The sequence below is a fragment of the Fusarium keratoplasticum genome, chromosome 1 (genome assembly GCF_025433545.1).
Source record: "Fusarium keratoplasticum isolate Fu6.1 chromosome 1, whole genome shotgun sequence".
NCBI classification, from domain to species: Eukaryota; Fungi; Ascomycota; class Sordariomycetes; order Hypocreales; family Nectriaceae; genus Fusarium; species Fusarium keratoplasticum.
In genome coordinates, this window is record NC_070529.1 from 5,803,662 (window position 1) to 5,820,355 (window position 16,694).

The 16,694-nt window shown below is 34.9% G+C and overlaps 1 protein-coding gene across 1 annotated transcript; it reads right to left on the bottom strand.

The window, feature by feature from the left end:
* Positions 1–12,637: 12,637 nt before the first annotated feature.
* On the bottom strand, positions 12,638–14,716 carry NCS57_00172500 (uncharacterized protein; the record flags this gene model as incomplete). Its single annotated transcript, XM_053051779.1, has 1 exon — positions 12,638–14,716. One exon carries the CDS (start codon positions 14,714–14,716, stop codon positions 12,638–12,640), a length of 2,079 nt encoding a protein of 692 aa, XP_052920294.1.
* Positions 14,717–16,694: the final 1,978 nt, after the last annotated feature.

Below are 16,694 nucleotides of genomic sequence, written 5' to 3' on the forward strand. Positions count from 1 at the left end.
AAATATAATATCTAATTAAATAATATCTATAACTTTAATAAGATTAGCTTTTTTATAAATATAATTATAAATAGAATAATTATTATAGATATAAAAAAGTATTTAAAGCTAAAATTAATATAGCTTAAAAACTAGAAATAAATTATAATTATTTAAGTAATTAATATAAAAGGCTAGGTAATCTAGCTATTTATTATTAATATAAGTTAATATTATTTTATTAATTAATATTAAGAAAATAACCTCTTAGGCGATTAGGTTATTATAATAACCTAAAATAGCTAAATTAATAATAAAACTAGTCTTAAATAGCTTAAGTATTTTAACTAATATATAGCTAATTAATTAATTAGTTTTTATTATCTCTTAATTCTTAATAGCTATAAAAGTTATTACTTTATTAAATTTAAGAGATATTATAAGGAGAAAAAAATTATTTAGCTTTATATATTATTTTATTTATCTTATTTATTTTAGCCCCTTAATATTAAATACTTTAATATATTAAAGTAAGCTTATAATTAAAAAATAAAATAATTAATTAAATATTTTATAACTTATATTTTAAAGACTAAGTTTTTTTTAGCTTTTTATATTATATATAAAGCTATTATAATAAAAAGAAATATTAAGGGAGTTTTTAAAAAAACTAGTTTTATTTCTTTTAACCTAGAAACTATAATCTTAAAGTTTAATATTTAGCTATAAATATTAATACTAATTAAAGAAATAATTAAATTATTAACCCCTTAGGCTTTAAAAACCTTAAAGATTATACTTAAGGCCTAATCTTAGTCTAAATAACATATATCATAAGTAAGTAAAACATATAAGTAAGTAAAATAAAAATCCTAACCTCTTTTATAAAAATCATAATAAAAATACTATAAACTATTTAATTAATTAAAATTACTTACTATACTCTTCTCTAGATATCTTAATTACTACTTAATAGGTTTTTATATTATAGCTAGGCTTACCATAGATATTATAATATTAAATACCTAATCGCGCTAACCTCCCTTAACTACTACTCCGTGATAATTTAGCTATTACTCGCGCATTAGTATTTATTTAATTAATTACTTACCTTCTTTCCTCTACCGTTATTACCCCTCTTTTCTATAGCTAGGTCCTTTTTACTCTCCAGCGCCGGCTTAGTATCTCATTTGCCTATCAAAGGTCTTAAACCTTTGCCTAAATAAGAGCCATCTTATATATAACCGCCTTTGTTCCCTTTGCAAGAGACTTTAATGCTTTAAGAATTAACTCTAGAGAGCTATTTTAGTACCTTCTAATTCGTCTCTTAAGGTATTTAAACTAAGATTAGGCCTTAAGTATAGTCTTTAAGGTCCTTAATGCCTAAGAGGTTAATTAATTAAATACCTCCTTAACCAGCGTTAGCGTCTATAGCTACATATTAAGCTTTGAGACTATACTTTCTAAATTAAGAGGAATAAGCTTAGCCCCTTTAAATAATACCTTAATATTTTTTTTTATTATAGTAGTCTTATATATTATATAAAAGGCTAAAAAGAACTTAGTCTTTAAAATATATATTATAGAGTATCTAATTAAATACTCTATTTCTTAACTATATGCCTTCTTTAATATATTAAAGTACCTAATATCAAGGGGCTAGAGTAAATAAGATAAATAAGGTAGTATATAAAGCTAGATAATTTTATTCTCCTTATAATATCTCTTAAATTTAATAAAGTAATAATTTTTATAGCTATTAAGGATTAAGAAATAATAAGAACTAATTAATTAATTAGTTATATATTAATTAAAGTGCTTAAGCTACTTAAGACTAGTCTTATTATTAGTCTAGCTATTTTAGGTTATTATAATAGCCTAATCGCCTAGGAGGTTACTTTCTTAATATTAATTAGTAAGGTAATATTAACCTATATCGATAATAAATAGCGGGATTAACTAGCCTTTTATATTAATTACTTAGATTATTATAATCTATTCCTAATTTCTAAGCTATATTAATTTTAGCTTTAAATACCTTTCTAAGCCTATAATAACTATTCTATTTATAATTATACCTATAAGAAAGCTAATCTTATTAAAGTTATAGATATTTTTTAATTAGATATTATACTTCGCGATTATATTCACTATAAGTATAAACTAGTTATAGATAATAATTAGATCTTTATATTTAGCTCTTTAGTAGTTATATTTATAAAAAAAATATATCTTAAGGTCTAAGTATCGCCTAATAAAGTTTAAGGCCTAATTTATACTAACTAGTGGTATATCGCGGTCGGTAAGTAATTAATTAGCTATTACTTTTATACTATATAGCTAAGGGGGAAATCCTCGCGAATCTAGGTTAAAAATAAAGTATTTAAGGATCTATTCCTTTAGATTAAATAATTAATATAATTTTAGGGTAATATCGCATTAAGATTAGATACCTTTTTGCCGACGCTAAAGTATTATTAAGTTAACTATATAGATTATTATAATACATCGGAGCTTTAAGGTTAGGTTATTTTAAAGGGCCTAAAAGGCAAAAAGTATTCTAGCCTTATAATTTAATTATAATATGCTAGGTGATTAAGAATTAATTAATTAAATAGAGAAGGTATAGGTTAAGGGATTTTTATTTTACTTGCTTATATATTTCACTTACTTATGATATATATTATTTTAAAAAATAGATTAAAAAGCACTAAAGTAATTCTCTAGAGTTAATTCTTAAAGTATTAAAGTCTCTTATAAAAGGAATAAAGGTAATTATATATAAGATAGCTCTTATAAGGCTAAAGATCTAAGACCTTTAATAAGTAAATAAAATACTAAGCTAGCGCTAAAAAGTAAAAAGAATTAAATTATAAAAAAGAGAAGTAATAATAATAAAGAAAGGAAGGTAAGTAATTAATTAAATAAATATAGATATAACATATATAATAATGAGTTGGGGAAAATGAGTACTAAGCCGTTTTGGGCCGTTGGGCAATTTCTTATATATAGAAAAAGGTTAGAGGCCGTGGCCTCTGATTATTATTACCTCCTTCATTAGTCATAACAAGAAAGGGGAGCTTTAGGCTTTCTTCCTCGGCGTAATCATCATTACTATTAATTGATTATTTGCCCTTATTATTTTCTATGTTATTGAGATCACGAGACAGTGCGTGAGATCCCTCTTTTAAAAAGGTCACAAAAGGGAAACGCGAAGATCTAGCTATATAGTATAGTGTGTTCTGTTTCTCTAACAAAGTACTTTAATCAGTCTATAACTAATTGATTAACTAGTCCTTATTATCTTTTAATCCTTAATAGTTATAAAAGCTACTACTCCGCTAATTTTAAGAGATATTATAAGGAGAATAAGATTATTACTCTTTATATACTAGCTTATATATCTTACTTACTCTAGCCTCTTAATATTAGATACTTTTTAATACTTAAAAAGGTATATAATTAATAAATAAAGTATCTAATTAAATACTCTATAACTTATATTTTAAAGATTAAGTTCTTTTTTATATTTTATACCACTTTTAAGGCTATATTTACTAAAAGTAATATCTAAGGAGGATTTAAAGGCGCCAGGCTTACTCCCTTTAACCTAGAAAATATAATCTCAAAGCTTAATATATAGCTATGGACTCTGATGCCTCCCGAGGAGATTACTAAACCCTCGACCCCTTAGACTTTAAAGACCCTAAAGATATTACTTAAGGCCTAATCTTAATCTAAATACCTCGAAAAGTAAATTAGAAGGTATAAAAGTAGCTCCCTAGAGTTGATTATTATAGCTTTAAGGTCTAATATTAAAATAATAAAGATAATTATATATAAGGTTATCTTATTAAGGAGTAAGATCTAAAACCTTTAGGAAGTAAATAAGATACTAAGCTAATACTAAAGGGTAAAAAGGTCTAAATTATAGAAAGGAGGGATAATAATTATATAAGAAGTATTATAAGTAATTAATTAAATAGATATTAATATATAAATAGTAGTAGAATTATTAAGAAGTAATAATTAAGAAAGGTTAATTAAACTAGGCATTTAATATTATAATATATATAATAAGCCTAGGCATAATATAAGAATATATTAAGTAATAATTAAGATATCTAAGAAAGAATATAGTAAGTAATTTTAATTAATTAAATAATTTATAATATTTTTATTATAGTTTTAATCTAAGAGATTAAGATTTTTAATTTATTTACTTATTTAACCTATTTACTTATTAATTATATTACTTATAGTTAACTCTTAGACTAATATTCTCTTAGTTTAATCTAAGGTAAAATTAATATTTTTAATATTTAGTCCTTAAATTAATATAAATAATATTTAATCCCTTTAGTCTTTACTTAATTAAAGTATTTTTATTATATTTCCCTGCCTAGCCCTTATTATAGTTATAATATAAGGTTTTCTTTTTATTAGTCTTATCTTTAAGACTAGTTTTAGTAACTAAGTATTATTAATAAGTAAATCTAACTTATAAAAATCTTTTTTTTATTAATATAATATTAGGCCGAGTTTCTAAGTATATTTCTTTATAAAAGCTTTTTAAAATATAAGGTCTTTTTACTTATATTAATACTTTTAGTTTTAAAATTATATTTTATATTTATTATTTTTATTAGGGCTTATTTAATAAGGTAATTTCTAATTATTTAATTATTATTTTAATTATATTAATATAAAAGTTATATATAATAGGACTAATATACCTTTTTTTTATAAGTATATATTAATACTTTTTATAGCTTATTAGCTAATCTTTTTATAATTATAAAAAATATATAAGAATATAAATATCTAAAGGATAAGGAGGCTAAAGTAAAGGCTACCTTAGAGAAAATAATAGCTAAATTTACTTATATTTAGAAATAAAAGAGGTTATTTAAAGCATATAGTAATAAGACCTTTAAGTATAGCTTATATATCTTAGAAGAATTAAATAAGCTCTATAAGGAATTATTTATTATTATAGAGGTATATTCTTTTAGGGCTATTAATTTAATTAATTAAAATACTATTAGCCTTAATAAGCCTATACTTAGTATTATTAATAAATTTTTTTTAAGAAGTATTATACATTAGTAAGGTATTTTAGGAGTTTTTATATATTTTTTAAGTCTAAGTAGTTTTTTTATTTAATAAGGTATATTATTTTATTATTAATTATATTTATATTAAGGATAGATTTTATAATATATTCTTTTAGTTTATTAATTTCTATATTAGGTTTATTACTTATTTTTACTTAGATAATATTTTATATTAATTTAAGTAATAAAATATAAAAAATTAAATAAAGCTTAACCTTAGGTAATAAGTCTAATTTATAATTATATTTTAAGATTTTTTATTTAATTTTATATAATTTAATATATTTATAATTAAGTTTTTTATTTTAATATTTTATTTAAATATTTTTTATTATAAAATAAATTATATCTCTTTTTAAGAAAATTAATACTTTAATTTTTTTTATTAATATAATTTATTATTTTATTTTTAATAAACTTAAGTTTTATTTATATTTTTTATATAAGTTTTTTAATTAATTATTAATAAAGATTACTTTAAGATTAATAATAATATTTTATATTTAATAATATACTTTTAATATAAATTTAAAATTAATATAAGCTAATATAATTTTTATATTTTTATTTATAGCTATATTATAAGCTAACTAAGTAGCTAATAGCTTTTTAACTTAATTAATTTATTTATAATTAATATAATATTAAAGGTATTATTTTAATATTTAATTTATATATTTAGTCTAATTATTTATTTTTTTATAATATATTATAAAGAGTTTATAATTAATTCTTAAGTATCTTATAAGGCTTTATTAGAAATTTAAAATAAATAATAATCCTTAATTTATAATAATCTTAAATAATAAAATATATATCTTAGTAATATAAAAATAAAAAAAATAAATAAATTTTTTAATTATTATTAATTCTTTATAAGATATAAAATAAGAAAATCTTATAAATTTATTTATAATAATAAAAATATTATTATAAAAGTTTTTAATAACTAGGTCTTTTAATAGCAGTAACTTAATAATAAAATCTATAATAATTAAATCTTATAGTTATTTAGTAATTAAGAGTAATTATAATTTATATAGGGTTTATAATATTATGGCTTAGTTTTTATATAGAGGTTATATTAAATAATAATTATTAAAATATTTTTTTTATATTAAGAAAAGTAAATATTATCTTAATTTATTCTAAGGTTTTATTAATTTTTTAATAGCTATATAGTTAATAGCTATAGATTTTATAAATAAGATTATTTTATAATTTATCTAAGACTTATTATTTATTTATTTTCTTATTATCTAAGAGTTATTTATTATATTACTAGATTTACTTTAAAAATAAATTACTTTATTTTATTATATAAATAGCTTTCTTAATTTAGTATAATATATATAATAAGTATATAATATATCTAAGTATATAATATACTTTTCTTAAACCTTATTACTATAAACTAAGATAAAATATAATAAATTAATTAATTAATTAAAACTACTTATTATACTTTTCCTTAGATATCTTAATTATTACCTAATAGGTTCTTATATTATAACTAGGCTTGCTATAAATACTATAATACTAAACCCCCAGTCGCGCTAACCTTCCTTAACTATTACTTCTCGATAATTCCGCCACTACCTATATATTAATATCTATCTAATTAATTATTTATCTTCCCTCCTCTATTATTATTACCCCTCTTTTCTATAATCTAGTCCTTTTTGCCCTCTAGCGCCGGCTTAGTATCTTATTTGCCTCTTAAAGGTCTTTATTCTTAGACCTTAATAAGGCATTCTTATATATTATTGCCTTAGTCCCCTTAATAAGCGACTTAAGAGCTCCTAAAATTAACTCTAGGGAGCTATTTTAATGCCTTTTAATTTATTTATTAAGGTATTTAGACTAAGATTAGGCCTTAAGGACGGTCTTTAGAGTCTTTAATGCCCAAGGGGTCAAGGGTTTAGCTACCTCCTCGGTAGGTATTAGAGTCCATAGCTATATATTAAGCTTCGAGACTATACTTTTTAGGTCAAGAGAAATAAGCCTGGCTCCTCTAAAAGCCGCCTTAATATTTCTTTCTGTTATAATAGCCTAATATGCGGCGTAAAAGGCTAGAAAGAACTTAGTTTTTAAAATATAAGTTATAGAGTATCTAATTAGATACTCTATTTCTCGACTATAAGCCTACTTAAGTAGGTTAAAGTACCTAATATTAAGAGGCTAAAATAGATAAAATAAATAAGATAGTATATAAAATATAATAATCTTATTTTCTTTATAATATTTCTTAAAGTTAATAAAATAATAATTTTTATAGCTATCTAAGATTAAAAAATAATAAGAATTAATTAATTAATTATTTATATACTAATTAAAGTATTTTAGCTACTTAAGACTAATCTTATTATTAGTCTAGCTATTTTAGGTTATCGCAATAGCCTAATCGCCTGGGAGGTTACTTTCTTAATACTAGTTAGCGAGGTAATATTAGCCCGCACCGATAATAAATAGCGGGATTGCCTAGCCTTCTATATTAATTACTTAGATTACTATAATCTATTCCTAGTTTCTAGGCTATATTAATTTTAGCTTTCTATACCTATCTATGCCTATAATAACTATTCCGCTTATAATTAGACCTATTATAAAGCTAGTCTTATTAAAGTTATAGATATTAGTGAGGTTAATATTATATTTCGCGATTATATTCTTTATAAGCCTAAATTAATCGCAAATAATAATTAGATCTTTATATTTAGCTCTCTAATAGTTATATTTACGAAAAAAAATATATCTTAATCTCTTTATATCGCCTAATAAAGTTATAAGCCTAGCGCTTACCGATGGGTAATATATCGCGATCGGCGAGTAATTAATTAGCTATTTCTTTAATAGCACGTAATTAGGGGGGGAATCCTCGCGAATCTAGGTCGAGAATAAACTAAATTATAATTTATTCCTCTAGATTAGATAATTAGCGTAATTTTAGAATCTAATTGCATCGCGATTAGATTCCCTATCTACGACGATGTAGCCTTAGCTTAGAGACCTTATAGATCTTTGCAGCGCATTAGACGCTTAGTTTTAGGTTATTTTAAAGGGCTTAAAGGGCAAGAAGGGTTTATCCTTAGTATTTAGGTCTAATATATTTAGTAGTAGAAAAATTAATTAATTAATTAAAAAGTTAGGTATAGGAGGGAAAAGTATATTATATACTTAGATATGTCGCATGCTTATTATATATATTAAGGTTTTTATAATTTTAAATTATTTATAAGTTATTAATTTATTAGTTTGCTTAGTTTTAGTAATTATTTTTCTTTAACCTAGCTATTAATTTTCTTAATAAGTCTTATAATATATATAATTACTTTATCTTATATTGAAGTTTTCTTAGCTAAAGTATTAATATATAATTTCTTAGAAATCTCTATTATTAAGTTTCTTATTATATTTTATAATTTAATAATAATATTTAATAAATTCTTTTATATATTTTTATAATATAAAGATATATTTTTAATATATAATTATTTCTTATTAGCTTCTTATCTAATTAGCTTACCTTATTATAAGTCTTTTAAGTTCCTTAAAAGTAATATTTAAAATAATTTTATTTTTTTTATTTATTAATTAAGTAATAAGGTAATATTTATTACTTAGTATAAATAATTATTTATTATTTTAAATATTCTTTTATATAAATTATAAGAATTATTTTTTTATTTTAATTTTTTTAATATTTAAGTTAGGTTATTAATTAATAATATTAGCTTTATTATTTTTAATTTTTTTAATATAAATAATAATATATTTAAATTTAAAAAAATATTTAATATATTATAATTATTATTTATTAAGTTCTTAGGTTTTTATAAAATAAGTAATATTCTTATAATTTATATATATTTTAATTTAGTATTTATTTCTAAGTAAGTAATATTAAGATTTTTTAAAAGTATTAATAATTATAAAGAATTCTTTATTATAAATAAGGTAATTAAGTTTTACTCTATAAACCGAGAAAGCGCTGCTAAGGCCGCCAAATCAGGCAGAAAGTATCGCCGTTTTAGCAGGCATAAGCAGTGCGGGGAGTCTAGCGATAAGAGGTCGCGGGGCAGGTACTATATACCTGCGCTGGTCCCGCGCCTAGGTCCCCCGCACGTGCCAACGGATAAGGCCATATTTCAGTCCCCCCTCCATTAGCGAGCACGCGTCTAATTTCAGCACCCTACCTATATACCCTTTGCGTTTCCTACTGCTCAGGATAAATCCATTGTTTGCCGCTCGGGGCCGGCCTACGCAAACCATTATAGCTTACTCTAACTATAAATAATAGTAATGGCCCGCTCTGGATGACCTTGGTCTCCCGCTCATTCACCTCGTTCTTTAACCCTCACGCTCTCTTTCTCTCACGGCCATCATCGATCGCTAGCCCGCCCACGTCCTTTATCCTCGCTAAATAGCTACCAGCTCTATAGCCACCATTGCGACTGCCACCAAAGGTGGTATCTACGAGAACTATGCGTCTTTCCTTAAACGCTTCTATGCCCGGTAAGCATAGAACCAAGCCGCGAGGCAATAACCTATGCTCTCTATTAAAGAATATACTACTTACTGGGCGCAGCTGGGCAATATGCGCTTTATTAAGCCTAAATACTCTGATTAAATAGAGATTAATATTAGCGATATCTTTAATAAGTAAAAGCGATATATAAAGTTATTTACCCCTATAACTCTTTCTATAAGCTCTTTACTTACTAACTCTATCTTATATAGATATTACGCTAAAATAAAGGTCAGCGATTAAAAAGCGATAATTAAAAACCTTAACCGCGGAATAACATAAGATTTTTTATTTTATATCTATAAAAGCTCTAAGATTATATTATAAGGCAGCGGCCACGAGTATATTTATTAGTTCTAATAGCTATATACCACGGTGAATAGCTAGTATATAGACCGGAATGACACTAAGGAGGTATATAAGATATGTGTTAAGGAGTCCTGGCAAGCACGTTAGTCCCGCCTAGTATAAGCTCTACTAAAACGTAGCAATATTATCGCACTATATTTATCCCCCGCTTCAAATACCACGCGCCGAATATAGATAATAAGCCAGTGCTTAATATTGATAACTTATATATTATCTTAATATTTAATATCGTGTATGATTAGAATATCTTCCCCAGCGAATAATATCACATTAGTCTGGCTAGCTGCTATTAGCTCCTATGCTATATAGGCGCATGGCCGGCCGAGCTTATAGATAGCGAGCGGCGGAAGCTAAAGGATAGTTCTATCTAAGAGCTCTTTAGCCAGAATGCCGTCTAGTTATCTTCCTCCGGCAACGGCGAAGAGCAAGACGCTCCGGCGGACTAATATTCCGAGCTACTTCATGGCCTTTTCTCCTAGGAGAATATAGGACGCAGGCGTCCTAAGGCCCTCTATTACGAAGATATCATAATAATAATCATTTAATACCTAATCACCGGATGATATATACTAGCTATAGCTATTAAGTTTATCTATTATAAGGGCGCTAATAATAGGCCTAAGCTATATATTTATCATCCTTTTCGTCCTAAATAGTAATTATTCTTAATATTTAGCTTACTAATAATTCTTATAGTACTATCTTTTACTTTACCCTCGCCTAGAAACTTCTCTTTTACATAGTTTCTATAATCCTCGCCCTCGCCCTATATAATAAGGTATTTAATACCTCGAGTTTAATAAACGCTGCTATTATATTAAAAGCAAAGCCGCCACGCTTTAAGTATTATACCCCCCTGCGATAAAAAAAAGAGATATTACTAACTCCGGTCTTCCGCTAATACCATAGCGCAAAGCTCTCTAGTGAGGCCATACTATCCTCTAAGCTCAGAGATAATATTAGCTAATAGAGCCTCGACTCGGGATATAAGAAGAAATAAACGCCTCGGTTTATTAGGAGAGGCGCCGGGAATACTACTAATAGTATATATCTATGTATCCCCACGTCGATATAGACGCGAGTCTCATCTCGCCGTCACTCCGCCACTCTAACACTATACTAACCACACTTATTCATAAGGGACGCACCCGACTTAATCCGCGACCAGATAATACGCCAAGACCCTCGGTTCATAACCTTCCAAAGCGCCTACCTAAACGAGAATGCCAACTTCGACCTCTAGAACGCCTTCCTAGAAGAGGAGAAGAAGAGCCAGTTATTCCGGTTATTCGCCCATGTCAGCCTCACGCGTGATCCTCGAGCCACGGCGGACATGGTGCCCGACGAAGTCTAGGCAAACTTAGCGCCCGACCCAGAGATCACCGAGCTCAAAGAGCAGCGTACACAGCTCAAGCAAGGCAAATACCGCATCGAAGGCCATAAGCATAAGAAACGAATCCAGAAGCTCACTAATAAAATTCGCGTGAAGTAGGCACAGCGTGTTAAGCAAGTCATCAAAAAATACCATAAGGACTACTTCTATCACCGTCCTACCTGGGATATTAAATGGCAGGCACGAGGGGAGGAGGAGGAGGAGGAGTACGAGGAGCCTATTATCGATGTCACTATATCAGAACGCGAGAAGCTGGCAGAGATCCTCTATCACTAGCCCGACGACTTAACCAAAGACCAGATCGCCCAACGAAGGATCGAGTCCATCGATCTTATGGTGGCTCTCTGTGGCAAAAGAGAAACGGTTAGGCGCTCCCATGCTCGATAGAGCGCCAAAGCCTGCCTATCTATAAAGACTGAGCCTCCCGAAATAAAACACGAAACATTGCCCAGCCCTAATCGATTCCCTCTGCTCCTGCATGCTGCGCAATGCCCCGATTATATCGGCGATAAGCGACTCTCTCGCGAAGAGCATACCTTTATATACTGCCGCCCGACTATCATAAACGACTATTTCGATAACCAGCATCTGATCAGACGCGAGCAAGCTAAGCGGAGCGGTGAGAAGATACGGTGCGAGCATCCCAAGTGTCGAGACGTCAAATTTCAACATATCGACCACTTCCGGCGTCATGTTCAGGAAGTCCATGGTGTTACGCTGCGGACGTCAGAGCAAGTGAGGCAGAGGCGACAGCGCAAGGTAAGGCGCCGCCAGATGGCCAGGGGAAAGCGCCCATAGTAGGATAGAACCTAGAGATAGAACGACCAGAGCCAAAGTCCCTTCACGAGCCGGAATAGACTACATCAAGGAAAGGAGTGGTGTGAGCGGCGTCGGTGATCTGGGCGGTGGCTGATGAACAAACCTTAGACTAACCTTAAATTAAGCTTAAATCTCAAGCTTAAGTTAATATCTTGAAAATTAGACAAATCTTAAATATGAAATATAATTTTTTATACTATTAAGAAAATAAATTTCTTAAGCCCTTGTCTTAATAGCACCGCGCTCAATACGTACATAAATAAACCATAGGTTAGTTAACCCTTAATTATAATTTACAATAGGCAAGTGGGCACCTGTAGTGAAAGAACATGATATTATTCCAACGAAGATATAAATCTTAGGCATGGGGCTATTGCCTCCTGTTGACCCAGGGATGGCTGGCTCTCTCAGCACCTGACTCCGCTCCCTCCCTTATGCAGCGAGCCTTAACTCCACCCGCCTCTCAGCCCGCCCGGCAGCGTATAGGTCTTCCCTTACCTCCTTGTCCGTCCTCTGCGCAGCGGCGTGCACCGTCTCGCCGCCCGCCAGCTCGACAACCTGCCCCATGGCATGCCACGCGTTCCCCAGCATGCTGACCCTCGTCTGGACGAAGAACACGACGGCCACGGCGAAGACTAACGCAATGTGCGTGCCCGTGACGGCACAGAAGCCCATGAACCCGCGCCACCGCATTGGCATGATAGCCTCGTGCGAGAAGAGCGCCGCCGCCTCGGCCGCAACGTCAAACTCGGCGGCGTAGTCGGTGTACGCCATCTGGAGCATCGTGAAGAAGAGTGCCTGCAGTGCCAGCGCCGCATTGCCCCCAGTATGCGCTAGGACGTCCTGGAATAGCCCGATGTGCGCGCGGTGCGGAACCAGCAGCGGCTCGCCGTCCTTGTTCTCCCGCTGGGAAAGGCTCAGGCTAACGTTCTGGGCGTTGGCCCTTAGGGCTGTCCAGATATAATTGATCGTCTTCGGGGTGTCGAAGGCATCGGTGGCGTTGCTGGTGCTCCAGTCGGCCGGTGCCGCGAGGCGGAGCAGGCCACGGTCCTCGGGGGCGGCGGGGGCCAGGACGGCGCCAAGGAGGGAGCGCGCGGCATCGCTGCTGTAGGCGCCCGTGGAGATATTCCAGCGCAGGGTAGGCTCGGAGCCGTCCCGGGAGCCGGTAGCAAAGATCTTATAGTCCCATGGGATGGGGTTGATGAAGCACAGGGTCGCGTCGATGCCGACGGCCGGGTTGCCCTTGACACGGAGGGACTGCCAGGTTCCCTGGGACTGGCTTGCCTCGGTGAGGTCCGATATGGTCAGGCGCCTGGTGCCGATGAGGCTGCTGACTCGCCAAGCCTCGGGGGTGGCGGTCGAGTTGATGAGCAGGTAGGCCGAAGTATACGTTGACAAGTCTGGCCGAACGCCGCCCTGCATGAGGGCGGGGCTGGAAGCCACGGGACACAGGGAGATCTTGCGCTGTGGAGGTCTGTCGTTGGCCCTACCCATAGCGACGGGGCACGAGAAGTCCGAGGTCTCCAATGACATCGTCTCTAGGCCTTTGTACGTGCCACCCAATGCGACGGTTCCGGCGAGGGAGAGCGTGCTGCCGCCTGTTAGATTGACCGAAAGGGTGCTCAGTCGCGGACGGATGCACACGACGCGGGCGTCGACAACGGTCGCTGGCCCTTCGTAGGTGCGTACGGTGACGCGCTGGGTCGAGTTGACAAAGGGGAGAAAGGCGCGGGCCGTGAACCCCGTATCGTAAACGCCGTCCTCCTCGACGGGCGGCGTCGACACCTCGGCGAAGCGGAGATAGGCCGGCGGGCGGCTCGTCCAGTAGTCAACACCCGCGTAAGGGCTAAAGAGGTTGGAGGACTCATCGCTGCTCGGGTGGTTAATAGTGTAGGTAAAGCCGAAGTTAACGTTGAAGGTGGCTGGGCCGCCGACAACGCGAGCGGCACCAAAGTCGGTCAGTAGGATGGTAGAGGTAAACTGCGTCGCAGCCGTGACTATCAGCAGCACGGCCAGCAACCCGGCCGTGGCGAGATTCGCCGCGCCGCGGAGCTGTTGAGGCATGGCCAAGGCCAGCTGAAACGGTCCGGCGGTCTGGCAGCGCGTCAGCGACAGGCGTGCGAGGTCGGGGAGAAGGCAGCCGCCACTCTCGAGGATAAGGGACGCGAGCATCTCCGTGGCGACGGCCGCCTGTGCGGCGGCCACTACGCGGTAGAGGAGCGAAGACATGGTGACGAGCCTGAGAAGCCATCCTGAGTCGAGGATGCGCCGCCAAACCCGGAGGACCTCGAAGACGGGCCGGTCGCCTTGGCCGACGGCCTCACTGGCGCCTCGCCAGAGGAAGCTCAAGAAGCCAACGACGGCGAGAATGACGAGGGTGCCTAACAAGAGTAGGATAATGCGAACGAGACCAAGGCTTCGACTTAGCGACCGCCGGGGCCGTGGCCGTGCCGGGGACGAGGCATTGCCGGGCAGAAACGGGTCGTAGGCTTGGCCTGTGTAGGTATGCATGGCCGCCATCGGCAGAGGGTGTTCGCCGTGCTGTGTAATATGAGGGTGGATAGACAGCACGCCCGTCGACAGGAGGTCTCTGGAGAGGCATCGCCGGCCTTTATTTGGACACGACGGCCTCAGCTGGACAGGGATATGACCTCTTTTTTTTTTTTCTTTTCTTTTCTTTTCTTATATTTTATTTTATTTTATTTTATTTTTCTCCTTTTGTCAACGGCTATTCCTCTCCTGTCAAGCTGAAGGACGCCACAGGCCTGTGCAAGGCCTGGATAATATGGTCTAGGCTCTGGCAACTCCCGCGGCATGGTATAGTGAGGCGACAACTCATCGAGTGATTTGTTGACAGCAAGTTCCTCAGCATAGAATTGCGCTTAAACCCCCTCTTTAATTGCCATGGCGCCGCCACGGAGGAGCGGAAAGCAACGAATAGGCGGCCTCTCCGCTCACGCCAGCGCATGGCTTCGCTTCTTCTGCACGGTCTTAGACCTCAGGAGTCTTGGTGGTGTGCTATCCATCCCCAGCTCTAGCCGCCACATTGACTTAATCAACGCCGCGACGAGTGAGATCGCCAGGTCTTGATAACGTGGCGTTACTAGAGCAGTCTCTGCTTAAGCCTAGCCAATGCTTAGGCGCTTGGCGTTAATGACAGCCTCCCCACGTGCTGCTCGCTCCTCGCTCGCCTCTTCCAAGAGTAGGGGCTAAACCTCGCTATTTACTCAGATTGCCAGAGGATCTCTCTTCTATCGAGCCTTGTCCGACGAGCACTCGGATACTTTTGATACGCGGAACCTTTGGCCGTTGCAAAATGCGGCTCTCAAAGTTGTATCTTGGGCCCTCAGCAGTGTCGTTGTTTTAGTTCCTTCTACCTGTAGCATATACCAAAGTGATATTGGAGATTGCCATGCATATCCCTGCTGCTGGTGTTTTGGATGAGGCCGCGTTCTCGACCTGCTGTCATTCTAATTTGCTCGTGCTGCTGAGCCATGATTCGTCCCATGTGGTCCCATGCTTCTTCCTCAGCCGCAGGCATGACTGCCACGCAGCCTCACTGAAAATACATCCAGGGAAATCCTCGCAGCGCGCTTGCAAGAGATACTACGAGGGCCTGTATGGCACACGGCGATCCTTTGAGGGAAGGCATGGCAAATGACAACGAACATCAATAGTAGGCCGAGGCTTTGTATAGAACAGAGTGGCCACTTCAGCATGCCATGTGTCATATATCTAGAAGCTGCTCCTGCCCAGGCTGTCATGTTGAGAGACAAACATTTCCCTTTAGTGAATGGACCTCAGGTCTACAGTCTAAACGCTGTGGGCATGCGGGCATGTGGACATGGCTCCGGAAACGGTCTCGGCCCGCCAACCGTGCCGACCTCGACAACCAGATCGCCACATACCTCAACATCTACTCCGACTCACATGTCGGCACCATCGTGGTCGCTGGGTCGCACGATTGACTCGAGGACAAGAAAATACACATTTTCATTGAAATCCTCCAGGTCACGCGTGGCCTGTCGAGATACGGCGAATCCTAGTTCGGGTCGAGCGGGAGATTCGAGGTAAGGTACTTCACCCAGCCTTCCTAGCCCCGAGCTCACGCCGCGGAGCCGAGATGCGACGGGAACTCCATTCCTGGCCCATCGCTGCTCCCCAAGCGAGCGCTACCACGACTCCCTCTAGAAGAGGCTCATCGGTACCTGCGACTGGATCCTTGACCGGCTTGCATTCCTGCACAGGGAGGTGTTATGAGCTAGAGAAAACATATATATATATATAGCTCTGCAGCTCTACTCAACTTGTGAGGCTAATGCTATTACCGGGTGGCCAGGTTAGGTCGTGCGACGCTAATTCTTGGCCCTATGCATCCTAACATCCACTGCAACCACCGAACTATTAGATGGGTCACGGAAGCGGTGGTACCCACCCAAGCCCCAAGGCCCAATGCTGTCAATTCAAAAATTATTCCTCTCCAGATAAG